At 39.3% G+C, this 23,338-nt stretch overlaps 1 protein-coding gene across 4 annotated transcripts in view; it reads right to left on the bottom strand.

Annotated features, from left to right (window-relative positions):
- PSEN1 (presenilin 1) overlaps positions 1-23,338 on the bottom strand; it is a 71,482-nt gene that overhangs the window by 26,821 nt on the left and 21,323 nt on the right. For all 4 annotated transcript variants that reach the window (XM_043556528.1, XM_043556526.1, XM_043556527.1 and 1 more), the window contains 4 exons: positions 10,558-10,808; positions 7,604-7,745; positions 1,619-1,686; positions 116-336 (listed from right to left, as the gene is read on the bottom strand). In XM_043556528.1, the coding sequence (XP_043412463.1) occupies positions 116-336; positions 1,619-1,686; positions 7,604-7,745; positions 10,558-10,808 (682 nt within the window). The remainder of the gene's footprint in view (positions 1-115; positions 337-1,618; positions 1,687-7,603; positions 7,746-10,557; positions 10,809-23,338) is intronic.

The raw sequence follows: 23,338 nt of genomic DNA, 5'->3' as shown, positions 1-23,338 counted from the left end.
AGAGCTATGGGATGTAACAGTTATCACTTTCCTAAGTCAAGATAACTGGAAAAGGAAGGGAAACACACCAGTGAGGTACTTCTGTGATGAACAAAATGTCAGTCTTGAGTTTTACCATATACTGAAATCACAGCCAAGATGAGCCATGCTGTCCACTCTGGGAGGTACTTGATAAATACCAAGGCCATGAGGGCACTGATCATAATGAGATATGCCTGCTGGAGTCGCAGCGGCCCTTTCCAGTGAATGGCAATCATTCCCACCACACCAAAATTCCAGATCAGGAGTGCAACAGTAATGTAGTCCATGGCAACATTGTAGGTTTTAAACACTTCCCTGAAAAAAATTAAACAGAAATCTAAAAAGATTTATATATAGTAATTTTCATCAAAGCATTGTTTAGAACTATGGTTCCCCCAAATTAGATATTCCTATCTCACCTTCATATTTTCATATCTTATTATCAACTGTGCTATTAATAGTTTCCTTTAAATTAGTTCACTTTTCCCCTCAAGTTGAGCTTATTTATTTTTCTTTTTTTTATTAAAAAAAAATTTTTTTTAAACGTTTATTTATTTTTGAGACAGAGAGACAGAGCATGAACGGGGGAGGGTCAGAGAGAGGGAGACACAGAATCTGAAACAGGCTCCAGGCTCTGAGCTGTCAGCACAGAGCCTGATGCGGGGCTCGAACTCACAGACTGTGAGATCATGACCTGAGCCGAAGTCGGACGCTTAACCGACTGAGCCACCCAGGCACCCCTATTTATAATTCTTTGAAAGAGAGAGAGTGAGCACAAGCAGGGGAGGGACAGAGGGAAGGAGAGAAAGAGAATCTTAAGCAGGCTCCACACCTACCACAGAGCCCCTGACATGGGGCTTGATCTTACAAATATGAGATCATGACTTGAGCCAGGTACTTAACCAGCTGAGCCACTCAGGTGCCCCAAGCTGAGATACTGATTTAGGCTCAGGTCACAATCTCACAGTTTATGAGTTCGAGCCCCGTGTTGGGGTCCGCACCGATGGAACAGAGCCTGCTTGAGATTCTCTCTCTCCCTCTCTCTCTGCCCCTCCCCTCCTTGATCTCTCTCTCTCAAAATAAATAAAAATAAACTTTAATATTTAACTAAAATAGATTAATTGAAAAATTAAACATGTGGGGAGCCTGGGTGGCTCAGTCAGTTGAGCGTCCGACTTCGGCTCAGGTCATGATCCCACAGCTTGTGGGTTCGAGCCCTGCATGGGGCTCTGTGCTGCCAGTTCAGAGCCTGGAGCTGCTCTGCATACTGCGTCTCTCCTCTCTCTGCCCCTCCCCGACTCGTGCGCACTCTCTCTCAAAAATAAAGAATGATAATAATAAAATTAAACACGCAAAATAAATTTTATAGCTAGGACATATGATGTTATCAAGAAATTTAGTGTAGCCATTAAAAATATATATATACATAGATATTTTACAATACTAACCAGCCTTATATATACCAGGTACAAACTATATATAAAAACAATTATAATTTAAGAGTAATTCATCAACAAAGTACGTGGCTTTAAGTCACAGTTATATAGATCAAACAGATTTAATTCCTGAACAACAGACCAAATATTTCACCACTTACCCCAAGTAAATGAATGAGAAAAAGAACAGCAACAACAGAGATGAAATAATAAGCCAGGCATGGATGACCTAGAAAAGAAAGCAGTTCATGTAACTGACAGATACCATAACCCTACAAAAAGGCACATTTCTTACTTCAAAAATAATGTATTATTTCTGTATGTGTTATGGTTTTCAAATGGCAGAAATCAAACTGATTTTGGGATCAGTGCATACTTCTATTAGAACTCTTTGGTGCTGAACTACTACAGAAGAGAAAATTCAGCAAGACATATACAGACCTTGTTCCTTTACAAATATATGAAAATTAAAAAAAAATTTTTTTAATGTTTATTTTTGAGAGAGACAGAGTGCAAGTGGGGGAGGGGCAGAGAGAGAGGGAGACACAGAATCTGAAACAGGCTCCAGGCTCTGAACTGTCAGCACAAAGCCCAACGTGGGGCTCAAACCCACGAGCTGCAAGATCATTACCTGAGCCAAAGTCGGACGCTTAACCAACTAAGCCACTCAGGTCCCCCAGAAATATGTGAAATTTTAAAAATAATACAGTCTAAAATAAATTATCAATTCATTTGACTTTTGGGGAACCAAAGGTCCACATTTAAACTTTAAAGGAGCAATATTTTCAATGGAAATTTTTTGTGGTATTTCTGAAATAAATGGAAAAAACTGAATACAATAAAATTGAAAATCAGATATTCCATTAGGTGACTTGTATATGCATACATTAACTGTATTAACAAAAATAAGCCTTTAAATTATATAACCATTTGATGAAATATTCAGAATCTAAAGTTTCAGTAAGTATTAGAACACTTTCTATTTTATTTAACATGGTTCATTACTAAGTAGTAATATTACGAATTCTTTGGAACACTTCTAAGTCCATCATCATGCACAATTCATACAGCACTACACAAATATTAGTCACTATTACTCATGTACAGCTTATGAATATGAGAGATAGAATCAGAATTTGACTTTTGTCATCTGTTACACAGATGAACATTTTAAATGTTAATTTTATGTAACAGGTGTATTTGGGAAAATACAATACAACCCAGGGAGCCTGGAGATTTTAAGAACAGAATGGAGAAGCACAAAAAAAAAAAACTGTCAAGTAATTTCTAACCAAATTGAAATTATTTTGAGGTGGATACACCCATTATATGCTTCAATCTTTCAATGAAGCTTACTGTTTAATGACAGAAGTTACTTAACCAGTAAATTTTCCAAACATAGTCTCTTACAGAGTATTATTTTGTCTTCATTAAAAAAAAAAAACCTCCCACACCCACCTCCCAGATCCAGTTGTTCCAATAATCAGGCTCTAAGCTATCAAAATCTAGTTGTGATTAAAATGTATGTTAGTTTTTCTTTCTCTTGTGGTTCTGTTTTGATTACCCAAGGTGATCTATGATTGTCAATGCCTTTGAAAGATTTCTGCTGCCTCTTTTTCTTTAGAACAACTTTATAAAATGGTACAATTTGGGGAAAAGTCAAAGGAATGGCTTTACATGGAAGCTGGTATTCCTTGGACATCTGAATAATCTAAACTGACTACCTGAATACAACAAACTTAATTTCTAGTGTTCTTTCATAAAAATTTCCCCCAACAATGTATTATAAAAAATTTTTCAAACATACAGCAAAGTTTAAAGAATTTCACAGTGAATATCCAGCTACCATTCACATTTTGCTATACTTGGCTTTGCAGCATTTCTATCCAGTTCGCCATCTAATAGTCCTTTTTACTTTTAATACATATCAAAGTAAAGTGAAGACACCTATACACTTCCCTCTGAATACTTCACCTTTAGCAAAATATTCTAAAGGGAGCCCTTCCTCTGGTTGGTCTGCAGAAAACCCAGTAAAGCTGAAAGAGCAAAAAGCAACCTCCTTGAGGGCTTCCCAGTCCCTCATACTCCCAAGTCTCAGCTACAGAAATAATCCATTACAAAACTAAAAAGTTATATAAAATATTACAAAACAGAAGAGCTTTAACAAGTGGAAGATGTACACTGGTACCCCGTATTAAGTGCTGAATTAAAAAGCAGGAGTAAACACTGAATACTAGAAATTCTCATCTTTCTTGAGATAAGCTCTTTGTTTTTTCAGCAAGGGAACATGGGGCATTATTTTAAGAAAGCATTTATCTGAAAAGAAAAGCGACATATATGCATAATATTGAGAAGATAAACACTAAAAGAAGGAAACAATTCCCACTGATTGGGGACAAAGTTGTTAATTAACTTTTTTTTTTTTCAGGTATGTTTTCTGTCTGCACGTATAAAGACCTTTTAACAATATTAGAATCAAGTAATATATAGTTTAATATTCTGCCTTTTAAAAAATTTTTTAGTTTATTTTGAGAAAGAGCGAGCAAGCAAGAGAGGGGTAGAGAGAGAATTCCAAGGAGGCTCCGTGCTGTCAGCGCAAAGCCTCCTTGGAATTCTCTCTCTGCCCAATGAGGGGCTTGATCTCATGAACTGTGAGAGATGACCAGAGCTGAAATCAAGAGTCGGATGCTTAACCAACTGAGCTACCCAGGTGCCCCTTAACCTTTTCTTATTTAACCTTTTCTTATTCCCAATTTCTTAGGGAAGAATTACAATTTCCAATTTTTTTCTCAATTGTAACTTATGCTAGGATAAATATCTTAGCATGCACATATTTTCCTGCATTTCAAATTCTTTATTTCAGATATATCATGAAAGCAAAATTATGGAATCAAAGTGTACAGACTCTTATTACTGACTATTGATATATATTGGCTTAGTGACTTCACACACAAAAACGCCTGTATTAATCTTTACCAAGTCAATAGGTGAAATGTATCAATTTGTTATTCTAATGTTTCTTGTTTTTCTATTGAGGAAACATATATACACATCTCTCTGTTTCTCTCCTGGCCATCTACATTTCCTTTGTAATTCCTGTGGCTTGGGTTTCTAAAAATTTATAGGATGTTCCTAATTTTTTTTCCTTTTTATAAAGATTTCTTTTTTTTTTTAAAGTAATCTCTACACCCAATGTGCGGCTCAAACTTACAAGCCAGAGGTCAAGGGCCACATGCTCTACAACCAAGGCAGCCGCCCCTACGTAGGAGCCAGGCGCCCCTACGATGTTCATAATTTTCTTAATAGTTTGAAAGGGCTCTTCATATTGTAAAGATATTAGCCCTTTGTCTGTAATAATGGTTTTTGGTCACTAATGTTATGATTTTCTGAATTATTACCTGAATTCAAAGCCTCTTCTGATGATGACTAAATAGCACTTGCCCTTTTTCTAGAACATCAGGTGGTAAAACAGGCTTTTTTTCCCCATCTTGCAAAAATCCCTAGTTCAGCTTTCCTGTGCTAAAGGCTCTGAAAGAAAAGAGCCATGCTTCAGTGTAGAACAGCAGGCATCTCCTCTAAACCCTGAACTAGCCAGGCCGGAAATCATGTGCTTTTGGTAAGTTATATAGTTTCATCTATAACCTGATATGTAATAATTAACTGCCTTTTCAGTTTCTACCTTTTTAAAAGTTTGTCTGGTCTTTTAGCTTCTTGTGCTTCTCACAGACATTGCACAACCAACCACTGACATAACAAATCTTCAGGGTTTATTTCCAAACAGGTCCTGGCAAGTTTCTGAATTTCTGACTCAAAAGCTCCTTTTATTTTACTCTAGGAATCAAAGTAAACAACTTGTTCCTATAGAATTGGCTGTGCCTGCTAAGACTTGAACTTAATGTTAAAAAGCAAAACAAAACAACACCCATGAACAAATAAATGTAGAAATGTGGCTGAAAATAAACCCTTGCATACTTTCTAAAAGAGTTACATGAGATGTAACTAAAAGATGCACAAAACTGACCAAAAATGTATCAAGAGAGGTTCGAGGTGCCATGGAGTAAAAGCACACCTACCCTGTCTCTCCTGCCAAACGCAACCATAAAACTTGGAGAGAATGCATGCAGCTGCTAGGTGAGGACTCTGAAAAGTGAACAGAGTCAGGTGGGCTGGGGAATGAGAAATAAGTTGATCACTTTTTCCCCTCCAGTACTATCCTCCTCCATTAGAATTCAATGCAGCTCTGACTGGGCATTAGCAAGACAGTGAGAGCTCTAGAAGCCTAGTTCTGGAAAGGAACAGGAAAGAGGTCTCCTAACAAAAAAGAGAATGCACAAATCTCAATTTTGGGTTTTTCCTTTCAGCATTCTCTCACATTCAGCTCTCAAAGAATCCTGTGGGGGTGGCAGTGGGGGTTGCAGGAGCCTAAAGTTCAGAGGGGAAGTTTCCTCTGTAACCTGGAGGAGCTGTACTTCCCAGAGAGTGGGGCACATTGCACTTGTTTCATTTCTGTCCTCCCACTTCGTGGCCCCATCATTGGTAAAACAAAGCCCCGTCATTGGTAAAATAAAGTCATTTCTAGCTGGAGGAATGGAAAAGGGAGGCCAAAAAACCCAAAAAGTACCAGGGAGATCACAGAAAGGAAGAAGCTTAGCAAAGCAAACTTTTAAAGCTGTTATGAACTTATTGGTCCTTCCTCAAGGTGTACAGGTGTGGTTATGACCCTAAACAGGATACAGACTCCCCATAAAATGCAAAGAAGAAAAGTACCATGTAATCTAGATAAGAGTCACAAAGTGAGTCCAGCAGAGCAGAAACATGGACCTAGTAAGTAAACACAGGCAGACAAAGTTATTGTCATGAAGATACTTAAACGGGGAGGAGAATGCTTTGCAGCAAGGGTTTACATCATTCGCTCTTTGGTTTTCTGAGTATTAATGACACTTGCCATCATCATACACACCTGTCTTCCATCTTTTCCACTTGCTAACAATGTCAAGACTACAGATGGCCAACACTTAGGTTAACACTCCCACCCACTCAAACTTTCAACAAGCAAGGTTAAATTCTGCATAATTTTAAAGTTCGTGAACACTGGAAAGGTATTTGATCTTACTAAATACCAGCCAAATGCAAATTAAGGCATTTTGTTTCATCTATAAAAATTAAAATTCAATGCTGGTAAATGTAGGGTAAGACATTCTCATTCTCTACTAGTGTTAAGTACAAACTGATACTATCATTTTGAAAAAGGAATTTTGCACACCAAATGGTTAAAAATATGCAGATAATTCATCCCTGAAATTCTGTGTCTAGGATTTTACCCTAAGGAAATAATGTGAAAAACTGAAATAGCTCCACAAAGACATTCATTGTTTAGAATAGCAAAAAACTGGAAACAACTTAAATGTCCAACATCAGGGAGATTAGGGAAAGTAAATTACAATACGCTCATTGAGTCAAATGTTATGTAGCCTTTAGACATATTTTCTGAGAATTTATAATATGGAAAAATGCCTATCCCAAAGTAAACGTTAAGAAAGGACACATACTGATTATACATTTTATCTTAACCATGTTAAAGAATATACAGAAATAAATAGAAGGAAATCGAGTAGACTTCAATATTTGGAAAGTTACCATTCATTTCTTTTCTTTGAGAAAGACCCTAAAGGCTCATGACTTATAATAATTTGTGATTTTTCTGAGGCACGCATCTGAAATATGTGCCAGGTGGCAAAAATTCAAGAGTGAATCCCTTAGCTAGCAGGTGAGCTAAGTGGGCAGAGGCTGGGAGTGTTGGGCCTGTGTCTTTCCTGCACAATCTCCCCTGCCCTTATTTCCCAAGTTAAGAACCAGTGCTCCTGCAGGAGAGATAGTAAGGGAATGGATGGCTCCCAATACAGAAGTGGGAATATAACCAGTCACCAATGAGTTTAACACCAGGGTCTGAAGGAGGCTCTACTGGCCTGTACTCAAGAAAATCTGAAAATTAAAAATTAAATTTTTAAAGTTAAACTAAAAATTAAAAAAAAATTAAAACTTAAAATCAAATCAGTTCTACAACATAAGACCCTTTTGTACAAGATAGGAAAACCCAATCACAAAAAGAACATGGTAGAAACCAAAGCTCCATATCTCACGCTCACCTTATAGCACCTGTATTTATACAGAACCACCAGGAGAATAGTCATGACAACAATGACGCTGATCATGATAGCAGCATTCAGAATTGAGTGTAGGGCTCTCTGCCCCACGGTCTCGGTGTCTTCTGTGAATGGGGTATAGATTCTGTAATAAAACAAAACACAAAAGCCCCAGGTCAAACCACATACCCTCTCCTTGTCTTGTTTCTTTGATTCAAACTGGTATCTTTAAGTGACCTTTTTTCCATCTCAGCAATCTAGCCAAGAATTTTAGCTAAGAAAATTAGCTATACTTTAAATTAAGTGCTTTAGGGTTGCCTGGGTGGCTCAATTGGTTAAGCATCTGACTCTTGGTTTCAGCTCAGGTCATGATCTCATGGTTCATGAGATCGAGCCCCACGTTGGACTCTGTGCTGACAGTGCAGAACCTGCTTGGGATTCTCTCTCTCTCCCTCTCTCTCTGCCCCTCCATGACTCCTGCTGTCTCTCTCTCAAAATAAATAAACTTCAGAAAATAATAAATAAATAAATAAATAACTAAAGTGCTTCAAGATAAAAAGAGATATCCAAAATATGGAGAGGTGGACTTCCGTGAACCAGACACTGGCTCCATCTAGTGGATGCTTTATATTGAAATAATTACTCCTCAAATGTTCTTTCTCCATAGCTTATTAGCAATTTGTTAAAGAACTGGGTTCTGCCATATACCGAGGCTACAAATAGTTGTCAGAGGAAGAGGGCTTATAATACAGTGGCTTACAATTATTTTTTTTCACCTATAGGAACTGTTCTGATATAATATATCCATCTTCCCCTTGGTTTCTCATTCACATAAACATGCTTTTATTCCAGGTCCTCAGTCTCCCAGCTAAAAGACTTTTTTCTGACTTCTTTACAGTTAGGTGTGGCCACGAGGCTAAATATGGTCAATGAGTTATAAGCGGATATGTTGTGCTGAACTTCTAAGAAAGGCGTTAATTCTGCTGAGATGTCTTATATCCTCTTCTCTGCCACTCCTTCCTGCTTCCTGTTGTCTGATTTGAAGCCTAGAGCTCCAGTACCAATAAGGAACCTTGAATAACATAAATGATAGAAGCTAAAGGAAAAGGAAAGAAGACTGAATCCTTGAAAAATGTGAAGTCACTATACCAATCTGGACTGAGTACCCAATACCACTCTCTGGGAAACAGATAAAATATGTATACCATTTAAACCAGTTGTTTTCATTTCCTGTAACAGGGTCAGGCAACTTTCTGTAAAGAACTAGAGAGTACACATTTTTTAAATTTTATTTTATTTCATTATTTATTTTAGAGACAGAGAGAGAGTGCAGGCATGGGTGAGAGGGAGGAGGAGGAAGAGGAGGAGGAGGAGGAGGAGGAGGAGGAGGACAAGAAGAAGAAGAAGAAGAAGAAGAAGAAGAAGAAAGAGAGAGAGAGAGAGAGAGAGAGAGAGAGAGTGAGTGAATTTTAAGCAGACTCCACACTCTGCACAAAGCCCAATGCAGGACTCGATCCCACAACCCTGGGATCATGACCTGAGCTGATATCAAAAGTAGGGATGCTCAACTGACTGAGCCACCCAGGCACCCCAAGAGAGTACATATTTTAAATTTTGCCATATGGTCTCTGTTCCAACCACTGAACCCTGTCATTGTAGTATGAAGTCAGTATGAAGACAGCCATAGACAATATATAAATGAATGAACATGGTTGTGTTTCAGTAAAAGTTTATTTATAAAAACAGGTGGCAGGCAGATCTGTCCTTCGGACTATGGCTTACTAACCCTTGTTCTATAACATGTAGCCCAAACTAACTCTAACGTACACAGATAATATTACCTAGTCTCTTTTGGCTACTGTCTCCAATCCCTGCCCTTTACTCATTATCTTAGCGTTTCTTCCAAAACATTACAAGTTTGGCTTTCAGAATACCACACAGTTCGCTAATTTCAAATTCCAAAATTCACTTAAAACTCTGTTTGAGCCCAATGGGAGTCCCTGAGACAGAACTAGGTGAATCTGAAAGCATTTTTCTTAAAGGCAAAGGGGTCGTACCAACAGCACCAGAGAATCAACACAACAGTCTCCCAAGAGTCTAGAGAATGCCAGCTTGTATTAATTCTTCATCCTTTCATTTAACGACTTTTTACTGAGCATTTATTACATAACTAGCCCTGGACACTAGTTGCCCTCATAAGCCTTACAGTATAGAAGGAAACCAGGCTTTAAATACTGTAAATAAATAACAGATTTGCATCTTGTGACAGGTGAAAAAGAACAGGTTGCTATGAGAAAGAACATCAGGAAGGACCTAATTCTCTTATGAGGATCAGGGCAATTATCTTTGAGTACTTAGACATTTAAGGGAAGATGAGAAAGATGAGAGGAATTAATCCATCGAAGTTAAAAAGGAGGAGCACCTGGGTGGCTCCATAGGTTGAGCATCTGATTCGGTTTTGGCTCATGTCACGATGATCTTGCGATTCATGGGACTGAGCACAGAGCCTGCTTGAGATTCTTTCTCTCCCTCTCTCTCTGCCCCTCCCCCAATCACACACACATATGCTCCCTCCCTCTCTCTCTCTCTCTCTCTCTCAAATAAACATTTTTTAAAAAGCCAGAAAAGGAAAGAACCTTCCAGCAGAACAATGGGACCAATGGCCCTGAGGTGGAAAAAAATCAATATTCAATTCTTTACCTGCTCAATTCCAAATAAATTCAGCTCTATCCAGTGATACCATACATGAAATAAGATTCTGTAGCTCTCATTTTCTCTACTTAAAGCATCAAGTAATAATCACCCCTCATTATCTCAACTGCTTCTGGCTGTCCGAGAGAATGAACTCTCTAGCCTTTGTGCCCCTTCAGAGCAGAGGCCACCAAAGTGATAATGACACAGAATGAAGAAAAGCCGTATCAGCCTTGAGAATGACAAAACAAAACACTCATACATACAGCTGTCCATCCTTCCGGGTATAGAAGCTGACTGATTTGATGGTAGCCACGACCACCACCATACAGAGAGTCACCGGGACAAAGAGCATGATCACATGTTTGGCGCCATATTTCAACGTCAGCTCTTCATCTTCTTCTTCATCTTGTTCCACCACCTGCCGTGAGTTACCCTGGGGTCGTCCGTTAGATAGCTCAGGGTTGCCACGCCTCCGCCTTTCACTGCTATGCTCAAGCCGTTCTCTACTGTCATTCTAAAAGCACAAGAGGAACTATTTTCAGTAAGTCAGACTCCCCAGAATCAAGGTATTCTATATTAAACACAGAAAACATAACAATTAGACCTGAGATTAAGAAGAGGCCCATCATTACTTGAGTTCTGAAAGTCTGAGGCAAAAAGAATCAATTCACAAGAGATGTGCAGTTTAAAAGTCTAGATTTTATTCGCCACTGACCAGTGAAGGAACCCAGGTCCTCTCTCTCACCTGGCTCTTAGTTTACCTCATTCTCACCTTCCATTCTCAACCTAAAGCAATTGTACTCATCCTCTGAGGTTTGGCTTAAAAACTGACACCTGCATGAAACATGCTAATGCTTACAAGCACAGTAATCTCACCTTTCTCAAAATTATAAAGTGCTTTCTATCTGAGGTTTCTTTCATACCAGTTTTACAAGGAACTGTCTCACCTTCTTAATTTTAAGTAAGCTCTACACCCAATGTGGGGCTTGAACTCATCACCCGGAGATCCAGAGTAGCATGCTCCACCGCTGAGCCAGGCAGGCACCCTTCACCTTCATTATTAATAAGATTTAAAATCCCTGTGCTGGGGGCACCTGGGTGGCTCAGTCGAGTGTCTGACTTTGACTCAAGTCATGATCTCATGTCTATGGGTTCAAACCCAGTATTGGGCTCTGTGCTGACAGTTCAGACCCTGAAGCCTGCTTTGGATTCTGTCTCCCTCTCTCTTTGCCCCACCCCTGCTTGCGCTCTGTCTCTCAAAAAATAAAACGTAAAAAAAAGTTAAAAAATAAACAAAATCCTTATAGTGATATACAAGGGATCTATTTCTTACAATTTCATGTAAATCTACAATTCTCTCAAAAAATTTAAGTAGGGGCATTGTGGGTGGCTCAGTCAGCTGGGTGTCTGACTTTGGCTCACGTAATGATCTTATGATTTATGAGTTACAGCCCTGCATTGGGTTCTGTGCTGAGCTCAGAGCCTGGAGCCTGCTTCAGATTCTGTCTCCCTCTCTCTCTGACTCTCCCCCACTTGTGTTCTCTCTCTCAAAATAAACATTTAAAAAAGTGTACAAAAATTATTTAAAGGATTTTTAAAAATCTTTAGAGAGAGATAAAATTAGGCCTTATACAATTCTGATACCCCTCACCTTGCCTGTATTAGAGGGAACAATAAATATTTGATGAATGACAGAATAAAACTAGAACCTTCCTTAGATTCTACTTTCCTCAGTCTCTTAATCCAAACACTATTTTCATCCTTATCCTGGGTTTACCCTTTCTTACTCTTCAAGTTCAACTTCCTTTTTGTTATCATTGTTCATATATTTTTTAAATTTAAATTCAAGTCAGTTAACATACAGTGCAGTATTGGTTTCCGGAGTAGAAACCAGTGATTCATCACTTACATATAGCACCCAGAGCTCATCCCAACAGCACCCTCCTTAATACCCATCACCCATTTAGCCCATCCCCCCACAGACCTCCCCTCTAGTAACCCATTTCTTGTCTGTATTTAAGAGGCTAATATGGTTTGCCTCTCTCTCTGTTTTTATCACATTTTATTTTTCCTTCCCTTCCCCGATGTTCATCCATTTTGTTTCTTAAATTCCACATATTTGTCTTTCTCTGTCTTACTTCGCTTATCACTGTTCATATCTAAAACTCAGTTTTTGTAAAGGGGAGAGTGGATACCAAGAGTATTAACAACAGTAATAAAAATAATAAATAACAGGAGAAAAAGAACAACACTCCTCTTCCCAGATAAGTACAGAATAGGAGATGAAAACAGACGGATAGTCACTGTTGCTGGTAAAACGTAATCCGCTTGGTTAAGCACCCTACTCTTGGTTTCAGATCAGGTCATGATCTCGCAGCTCGTGGGTTCAAGCCCCACATCAGGTTCTGTGATATAATTTGGAGCCTGCTTGGGATTCTCTCTCTCTCTCTCTCTCTCTGCCCCTCCCCTACCCACACTGTGTCAGTCTCTCTCCAAATATACAAATACACTTAAAAAAAAAAGAAGAAGAACAACAACAACAACAACAACAACAGGTTCTCTTAGGGGCACTTAGGTGGCTCAGTCTGTTGAGTGACCAACTCTTGATTTTGGCTCAGGTCATGATCTTACAGTCATAGGATTGATCTCATGGGTGTGGGATTGAGCCCCATGTGTGGAGCCTGCTTAAGATCCTCCCTCTCCCTCTTTCTCTGCCCCTTCCCTGCTTGCACATATGTGCACGTGTGCTCTCTCTCTCTCTCTCTCTCTCAAAATAAAGAAAGAACAGGTTCTCTTGGGAAAATCATGTGAGAACATGCCACTTTTACCTTGTTTTTGACTAAGTATTACTGTTATTCATTAAAAATACATTATAATCTTAATAACAGCTTAACATTATTACAATGTACTGGAGATTGTGATATGTGCTTTATGTTAAATTCTCACAGCCTCTCGTCATCACCACTTTATAGACAGGGGAATGGCCATAGCTAGAAAGCATTACAGAGAGGGTTTGAACCCAGGCATGACCAACTACAGATATCAAGCTCTTTTAAAAAAAAATTTTTTTTTTCATTTTTGAGAGAGAGAGAGAGAAAAAGAGAGAGCGCGTGCGCGCGCCTGAGTGGGCAGGGGCAGAGAGACAAAGAATCTGAGGCAGGTTCCAGGCTCTGAGCAAACAGCACAGAGCCCAGCATGGGGCTTGAACCCATGAGCCACGAGATCATGACCTGGCCCAAGTCAGATGCCCAACGGACTGAGCCACCCAGGAGCCCCCCAGAAAACAAGCTCTTAACCACCTCTCAATGTGCTGTTCACAAGACAACATGGGAGCTCTGCAGACTCAGTGTGGGCTGAGTTCGCTTTTACTTTATTTGGATATATTCATCCCGTAAGTAATTATCAAAATTCTATATTCTAGGTACTATACTGTGGCAATACTGAAATTAAAAAGATCTAGATGCTGTCCTCAAGAAGATCATAAAGTTAGCTTTAATACAGGATAACTATTACAACAGAGACATGAACAAAGTGCTGCAGGACTGATCATTCCATGCGGTCAAGAAAGGCAAGGTAAAGATACAATTCCTGAGCAGAAGAGTGACTGTGGTGAATGGAAGGTGAATGGGCTCCAAGCAGACATGACTGTGGGACTGAGGTGTGAAGTTAAAGAGCAAGGCCTACACAGAAAACCAGTGAGTACGCCTGAGCTGGCTGGGAAACAGTCTGTGAGGGCTGCTTGCAGGAAAAGGTTAGGAACAGGTTGTAAAGAACCTCATTTGCCATGCCCAAGGTCTTTAGACTTTGTCCTGTAGACAATAAAAAGTCATAAAAATTGCTGGGGTGCCTGGGCAACTCAGTCAGTTAAGTGTCAACTTCAGCTCAGGTCATGATCTCACGGTTTGTGCGTTCGAGCCCCACGTAGGGCTCTGTGCTGACAACTGGGAGTCTGGAGACTGCCTCGGATTGTGTGTCTCCCTCTGTCTCTCTGCCCTTCCCTAGCTCTTGCTCTCTCTCTCTCTCCCCCCTGCTCTCTCAAAAATAAATAAATAAATAAATAAATAAATAAATTTGGATTTTTATTTATTTATTTTTAGGTTTAGGTTTTTTCCTTTCATGTCTTTTATTTTTATTTATTTATTTTTAATATATGAAATTTATTGTCAAATTGGTTTCCATACAACACCCAGTGCTCATCCCAAAAGATGCTCTCCTCAATGCCCATCACCCACCCTCCCCTCCCTCCCACCCCCCATCAACCATAAATAAATTTTAAAAAATTAATTTAAAAAGTCATAAAAATTGTTAAGGTTGAGGAAGTGACACATTAGATTATGTTTCATTTTGGAGAAACCTGGTAGAGTGATGACGAAAAACAGATGTATAAGAGGTATTTCAGAAGCAGAACTGACCAGGTTTTGTGGCAAATTCCATGTGGATGGTCAGGAAGGAGTCAAGGATGATCCTAGAGGTTTCTAGCATAAGGGACTAGGAAGGTGGTAATGGCACTAACAGAGCAAGGAACACAAGAAGATGGGCAGGCTGAAGGAAAGATAGGTTTATGTGAGGCACCTGCAACCAGGCAGCAAAGTCCAAGGGTAGTTAAGAATACCAAGCCCAAGGGCACCTGGGTGACAATCAGTTGAATGTCTGACTCTTGATTTCGGCTCAGGTTTGAGTTCGAGCCCCTCATCAGGATCTGCAATGACAGCGCAGAGGCTGCTTGGGATTCTCTCTCTCCTCTCTGCCGCTACCTTGATCACACGCTCTCTCTCAAAATAAATAAACTAAAAAAAAAAAAGTTAAAAAAAAATTCCAAGCTCAGAAGGGAGTTAGGGGAAGTCATTAGTTTCTATAGTTATGTAAATGGATGAAATCTCAGGGACAGTGTATAGATGGAAAGCAGGAACAGTATGGACTTGCTGGTCATTATGTAATGCAACAAGGGGGGTGGGGCGGACAAAGGGGGATGATGACCAAGGAGAGAAGTGAATAACCTCTAAACTTCAGCAGCAGGTGATAGGAGAAAAACCAGCCAAAGAGATTAAGAGAATAGGGGGGAGCCTGGGCAGCTCAGTCAGTTAAGTGTTTGACTCTTGATTTCAGCTCAGGCCACGCTCGCACTGCTGGTGGGTTTTCAAGCCCCACATCGGGCTCTGTGCTGGCAGTGCGGAGCCTGCTTGGGATTCTCTCCTGCTCCTCCTCTGCTCCTCCCCTGTTCATGCACACTCTGACTCTCGCTCTCTCAAAGTAAATAAGTATTAAAGAAAAAAAGAATGCTACATTAAAAAAAAAAAAAAGAATAGGGGAGAGGAACCCAGGAACCCAGAAATTCCAGGAACCAATACATCACAGAAGCCAAAGGAGAAGTACATTTCAGAGGTGTCATCAACAGTCAGGCTGTATGAGAAATGAAAAGCCACCGAATTTAGCAGCAGGAAGTTGGCCAATATTTTTACAAAAGTAATAAAGTTAAGAGGGAAGTCAGATCATAAATCATAATAAACTGGGGAATGAATGGAAACTGAGAAATTAAAGGCAATCATTCTTTGAAGCAAAAAAATTTTTAAAACATGTGACAACAGAAGGGATTCACATTTGAAAACATTTTAGGGGTGTTAGAGATTTGAATGTACTTATCAAGTCACAGTATAGAGTTAGGACTAGTGGAAGAGACTGATGATATAAGCCAGGGAATAGGGTAGGGGATAAATGGGGGGGAACAAAGGATCGAGGAGTTGGCCTTACAAAGGAACTGATGCCCTCTACTTCAGCCTGGAGGTCAGGAAGTAACTATTTGACCTCACAGAGAAAGTATTTATGAAGATTCTCAAACCCTATGAGGAATGGGAAGGAAACTATTCCAAAGCACCAAAGGTAGAAATATATATACCACTCAACAAGAAAGATAATTTTTGCTGAACACACATCACTGGAGTGGCCAAGTCCGGTAGGAAGGAAATGAAGGCTCGGGAAGACAGGGACACAGTGTGACAAGTAGCTGAGGAGCAAAGAGTTGAGGGAATTCATATTTCTATTTTCTCTAAAGGAGGTGATGAAGTCATATGCTGATAAGAATGTTATGTTTGTGACTAGTGTTCAGCAATACAATTATAACCAACTTAATGGGTCGATTAATGTGCAGAATAAACTAAAATACAAATATGGGTGCCTAGGGGGCTTAGTCTGTTGCGTCCAACTTTGGCTCAGGTCATGATCTTGAGGTTCTGAGTTAGAGACCCACATCAGACTTGTTGCTGTCAGTGCAGAGCCGTCTCGGTTTCAGATTCTCTGTCTCCCTCTCTGCCCCTCCCCAGACTGCTCTCTCTCTCTCTCAAAAATAAACATTAAAAAAAAAAACCCTAAAATACAAATAATAATAGCTCTCTCTATATAGTATTTGATCATTTACAAAACATGCTCACATCATCTCATTTATTCTTTTCCTATGTTGAAAAAGATTTTGGTAGATGAACACTAAAACAATTTGTTCAAAATCTCAAGTCCAACAGCAGAGGCAGGAATCAAATTGAAGTCTCTGGCTTTTGAAATCTGTTCTTTCTAGGGCACCACAGCTGTCCTATTAGGCTCCATGAACAGTGTAATTGGGTAAGTCTAGCATGAAAGAGGCAATCATAATATGTTCTTTCACAGTACTCAACTGGATGTTCCAGTTTATAATGAACGCCAACCCCACCCTGCCCTACCCTTGAAGCTGATATGGGATGCTAGAGCACTAATGAACCCTTCCTCTTTATAGTACCTCAGATACTATTCTTAAAACTGACTATAGGTTTTAAATTTTTTAAATAAAATTTATTTAAACAAGTAAAACTTTCACATGGTTCTAAAGTCAAAGAGTTTAAGAAGAAAATCTCCCAGTAACTCTCTACTTAGTTGTCTCATCCTCCAGGTTACCAGTCATTGTTCTCTGCAAATCCTTTCAAAGTTTCCTTATGTATATACAAGCAAATACAATATATATTCTCATTCTGCCTTAACACAGAAATGGTAGCACAATAAATGCACTCTGTATTTTTATTTCTTTGCTTAACTATGGATCTTAGAGATTTTTTTACACACCAGTACATAAAGTACATCCTTATTCCTTGAAAAAAAAAAAAAAAAAAAAAAACTTAAACCAGCTATATAACTAGTGTATGAATGTATCATAATTTATTAGGCCAATCCCTAAAGACGGACATTTAACTTCCTTCCAACTTTTTGCCATTTACAAACACTGCTACAATGAATTCCCCCTGCAAGTTATTTCACATGTGCGGAACATATTTGTAGGTAAGTTTTCTGAAGTAAAACTGCTGGGTCAAAGTACAAACACATTTGAAGTCCTGATACAATTGCCAAATCCCCCTCCCTACGGGTTGTGCCAATTTAAAGACTCAACAGTATAGAAGAGTTCCTATCTCAACAAGCCCTTGTCAACACAGTAAACTATGAAATGCTTGGCGTTTTACCAATCTGATAGGTTAAATATGGGCTCGCAGTATAATTTTAACTTCTATTTCTTTTATTATTAGGAAAGATGAGCATTTTTTTTCTATTAACTAAGTATTCATATCCTTTGCCATTGGCTTATGCTACTTAGAACCATATTTGGTACTTTGTTTTAGTTTCTAGGTATAATTACTACACTTACTAATTAATTTTTTAAAAAGTGAATGCTCGGGGCGCCTGGATGGCTTGGTCGGTTAAGCTTCCGACTTCGGCTCAGGTCATGATCTCACGGTCTGTGAGTTCGAGCCCCGCGTTGGGCTCTGTGCTGACAGCTCGGAGCCTGGAGCCTGTTTCAGATTCTGTGTGTCTCCCTCTCTCTCTGCTCCTCCCCTGTTCATGCTCTGCCTCTCTCTGTCTCAAAAATAAATAAATGTTAAAAAAAATTAAAAAAAAAAAGTGAATGCCAGATATATAGGAGACAAAGGACACATAAGGTATTTGTTCTCATGAACTGATTTCAAACAGGGGGAAAGAGGTAATAAATGTGGGATGGTACTATAACAGGGTGATGTGATAAAAAGTACGTGGGATGGGACTACTTTTAGATAATGTGGTCAGATAATATCTTCCTGAGGAAGTGGTATTTGAGCTGAGACCTGAAGGATGAAAAGATGTGAAAGGCCTACTGTAAAGGATGAACTCAGCAGGTCAAGGGGTGTCCAACCCCTGTACCTACCAAAGAAAGATTTGGCCTAGTTCCCCGGCGATAACCTCTAAGCCTTTGGAATATCCTGCCTGTTAAGAGTGTTTTTATTTACATGAAGCTTTGGGTCACATTGCTAACAATGTGATCTATGGTGGAAGTCTTGGGCCACAAGGTATCTGCTTGACCTTGGGAGGGGCTGGAGAACTATGGTCAGTCATGTCTACATGACCAACAGCCAATAAAACTCCTGGACACCAAAGCTCAAGTAAGCTTCCTGGTTGGCAATACTCTGCATGTTGTCACATGCTGTTCCTGGAAGAATTAAGTACTGCTCCTCCAACTCCACTGGGAGAAAACAACTGGAAGCTTGTGCCCGGTATCTCCTGGACTCTGCCCTACATGCATTTTTCTGTCACTAATTTTAATTTGTATCCTTTCTCTATAATAAACTATAACCAGTGAGTATAATAGCTTTTCAGAGTTCTGTGAGGCCTTCTAGCTAATCACTGAACATGAGCATGATCTTGAGGAGCCCCAAATATACTTGTGCATTGAAAACTACAAAATATTTGCTCAGAGAAATTAAAGAGCAAGAGCAAATATAGAAAAATGAGACTACATCAAACTTTAAGACTTCTTTGCATGAAAAAAACAACAGAGTAAAAAAGAACCACAGAATGGGACAAAATATTTGCGAATCATGTATCTGATAAAGGGTAAATATCCAGAATATATTTGGATGTAATGCAACAACGACAAAAAACAAATAATCTCATTTAAAATGGGCAAAAGACTTGAACAGACATTCCTCCAAACAACATAGACAAAAGGCCAACAAGCACATAAAAAGATGTTCAAGGGGCACCTGGGTGGCTAAGTCAGTTACGCTTCCAACTTTGGCTCAGGTCATGAATTCACGGTTCATGAGTTCAAGCCCTGCATCGGGCTCTGTGTTGACAGCTCAGAGCCTGGAGCCTGCTTTGGATTCTGTGTCTCCCTCTCTCTGCCCCTCCCCGCTCACGCACGTTCTCTTTCAAAAATAAATAAAACATTAAAAAATAGCTTTTGGGGTGCCTGGGTGGCGCAGTCAGTTGAGTGTCTGACTCTTGGTTTGGGCTCAGGTCATGATCTCACAGTTCATGAGTTCGAGCCCCACATTGGGCTCTGGGCTGAAGGCACAGAGCCTGCTTGGCATTCTGTTTCTCCTTCTCTCTGTCCCTCCCTGCTTTTTTTTTTTTTTAAGTATTTATTTATTTACTGGGAAACAGAAAGACAGAATGCAAGCAGGGGAGGGGCAGAGAGGAAGGGAGACACAGAATCTGAAGCAGGCTCCAGGCTCTAAGTTATCAGCAGAGCCCGACACAGGGTTTGAACCCACAAAGTGCAGGATCATGACCTGGGCCGAAGTTGGACGCCCAACTGACTGAGCCACCCGGGTGCTCCTGACCCTCTCCGGCTTCTGCCCTCTCCCTGAAAAATAAACTTAAAAAAAAAAAAGATGTTCAAGATCACTAATCATTAGGGAAATACAAATCAAAACTACAATGAGATATCATCTTATACCCATTAGGATGGCTACTAACAAAACAGTAACAAATATTAGGATGCAGAGAAACTGAAACCCTTGTGCACTATGGGTAGGAATGTAAAATGGCATGGCATTTATAGACAAAAGATTAAAAACAGAATTATCATATGATCCAGCAACCCTACTTCTGGGTATATATCCAAAATAATTGAAAGCAATATCTTAAAGAGATATTTGCACACCAGTGGTCACTGCAGCATTATTCACAATAGCCAAGACAGAGCTACTCAAATGTCCATCAACAGATAAAGAAAATGTGGTACATATGTATAATGGAATATTATATTCAGCCTTAAAAGAGAAGGAAATCTTGTCACATGTTAAAACATGGATGAAACTCTGAGGACATTATACTAAGTGAAACAAGTCACAAAAAGACAAATGTTGTACAATTCTACTTGTTGAAGTATCAAGTATCAACTCAAAAAAACAGAAAGCATAATTGCGATTGCCAGGAGCTGGGGGAAGAGGGAAACGAGGAGTTGTTCTTCAGTGTGTAGAGTTTCAGTTTTACAAGTTGAAAAATTTGTAGAGCTCTGTTGCACCACAATGTGAGTACAGTTAACACTATTGAACGGGACACTTAAAAATGGCTAAGATAGTAAGTTTTAAATTTTGTTATATATTATTTACCACAACTTAAAAAAAAAAATGTTTTTGGGAGGGTGCCTGGGTGGCTCAGTTGGTTAAGTGTTCAACTCCCTCTCAGGTTGTGATCTCGTGGCTCATGAGTTCAAGCCCCACATCGGGCTCTGTGCTGACAGCTCCGAGCCTGGAGCCTATTTCAGATTCTGTGTCTCCCTCTCTCTCTAACCCCTCTCCCGCTCACGTTCTCTCTGTCTCTCTCTCAAAAATAAACATAAAAAATTAAAAAAAAAATTTTTAAAGACCTAAATAAATGTATGGATACGTTGTGTTCATGGATTGAAAGGCTCATTATTGTTTCTTTTAATTTCTTAATTCTTTATTTTTAATTATTTTTAATTTACATCCAAATTAGCATATAGTGCAACAATGATTTCAGGAGTAGATTCCTTAGTGCCCCTTACCCATTTAACCCATTCCCCCTCCCACAACCCCTCCAGTAACCCTCAGTTTGTTCTCCATATTTATGAGTCTCCTCTGTTTTGTCCCCCTCCCTGATTTTATATTATTTTTGTTTCCCTTCCCTTATGTTCATCTGTTTTGTCTCTTAAAGTCCTCATATGAGTGAAGTCATATGATTTTTGTCTCTGACTAATTTCACTTAGCATAATACCCTCCAGTTCCATCCATGTAGTTGCAAATGGCAAGATTTCATTCTTTTTGATTGCGAGTAATACTCCATTGTATATATATACCACATCTTTTTTATCCATTCATCCGTGGATGGACATTTGGGCTCTTTCCATACTTTGGCTATTGTTGATAGTGCTGCTATAAACATGGGGGTGCATGTGTCCCTTCAAAACAGCACACCTCTATCCCATGGATAAATGCCTACTAGTACAATTGTGAGTCGTAGGGTAGTTCTATTTTTAATTTTTTGAGGAACCTCTATACTGTTTTCCAGAGTGGCTGCACCAGCTTGCATTCCCATCTTTTTTTTTTTTTTTTTTTTAATTTTATTTATTTTGAGAGAGAGAGAAAGCGTGAGTGAGGGAGGGGTAGAGAGAGACAAAGAGAGAGAATCCCAAGCAGGATCTGTGCTGGGCTCAAACCCATGAACCACAAGATCATGCCTGAGCCGAAGTCAGATGCTTAACCAACTTGGTCACCCAGGCTCTCCAAGACTCATTACTGTTAAGGTGTCAATTATACCAATACCTCACTCCCAACTGATCTATAGATTCAATGTAATCTCAGTCAAAATTCCAGCAGGCTTTTTTGTAGAAACGCTTGCAAAATCCATATGGGAATACAAAGGACCTATGCTATCGGAAACAACTTGCAAAGTTAGAGAACTAATGCTATTTGATTTCAAGACTTCTTATACAGTTACCATAATCATGAAAATGTAGTGGCACAAAGACCGACAAACAGATCAACAGAACAGACCAGAAAGTCCAGAAATAAAAAGATACATATTTAGACAACTGATTTTTGCCAAAGGTACAAAGGCAATTTGGTGGAGAATTTTTCAACAAATGGTACTGAAACAATTGGAAATCCAAATGGAGAAAAATGAACTTTTTCCATATCTCATATGATGTACAAAAAAATTATACTATACAGACTTAAATATAAAACCTAAAACTGTCAAGTTTCCGGAAGAAAACATACAAACTTTTGAGAACCTGAGTTAAGCAAAGATGTTTTAGATATGACACCCAAAAAAAGGTCTACAAAGGAAAAAACTGATACAAAAGATTTCATCAGTATCTAAACCGACATATTTCCACTTCTCAAAAAACACTGTTAAGAAAATAAAAACGGGGCGCCTGGGTGGCTCAGTCGGTTAAGCGGCTGACTTTGGCTCAGGTTGTGATCTCGTGGTCCGTGAGTTCGAGCCCGGCGTCGGGCTCTGTGCTGACAGCTCGGAGCCTGGAGCCTGCTTCTGTTTCTGTGTCTCCCTCTCTCTCTGCCCCTCCCCCGTTCGCGCTGCCTTTCAAAAATGAATAAATGTTAAAAAAATTAAAAAGAAAGAAAAGAGAAAAGAAAAGAAAAGAAAAGAAAAGAAAAGAAAAGAAAAGAAAAGAAAAGAAAAGAAAAGAAAAGCACCTAGGTGGCTCAGTTGGCCACCAAGCATCCAGCTTCAGCTCAAGTCATGATCTCATAGTTCCCTAAGTTTGAGCCTTGCTTTGGGCTCTCTGTTGTCAGTGAAGAGCCCACTTCAGAACCTCTGTCCCCCTCTCTGCCCCTCCCCCGCTTGCTCTCTCTCAAAAATAAGTATTTAAAAATAAAGAAAAAAAAAAGGAAGCCAGACAAAAAAGTATGTACTGTATGATCTCATCTGTACAAAAGTCTAGGAAGTGAAAACTAGAGTATAGTGACAAAAATTTGATAAGTACTTGCCTGGGGATGAGGAGTAGCTGCGGAGAGGCAAGAGGCAAAGACTGCAAAGGAACACGAGGAACTTTGAGGGTGATTAAATTCATTGACTGTGGTGGTTGTTTCAAGGATATAGTCACATGTCAAAACTTATCAAATCGCATACTTTAAATATGGGTAGTTTACTGAATGCCAATTATACCTCGATAAAGCTGTTCTAAAAAATAAAGGGTCTTTCTCAAAGGGGTGTGTAGGTGCTTTCAAAGTGTTAAATGAGGAGAGTAACACTAGAACTACTAATAGATTTCCAAAATGAAAAATCTTC

Source organism: Prionailurus bengalensis, chromosome B3 (genome assembly GCF_016509475.1).
Source record: "Prionailurus bengalensis isolate Pbe53 chromosome B3, Fcat_Pben_1.1_paternal_pri, whole genome shotgun sequence".
NCBI lineage: Eukaryota > Metazoa > Chordata > Mammalia > Carnivora > Felidae > Prionailurus > Prionailurus bengalensis.
This window is presented reverse-complemented; position numbering and strand designations above follow the sequence as displayed.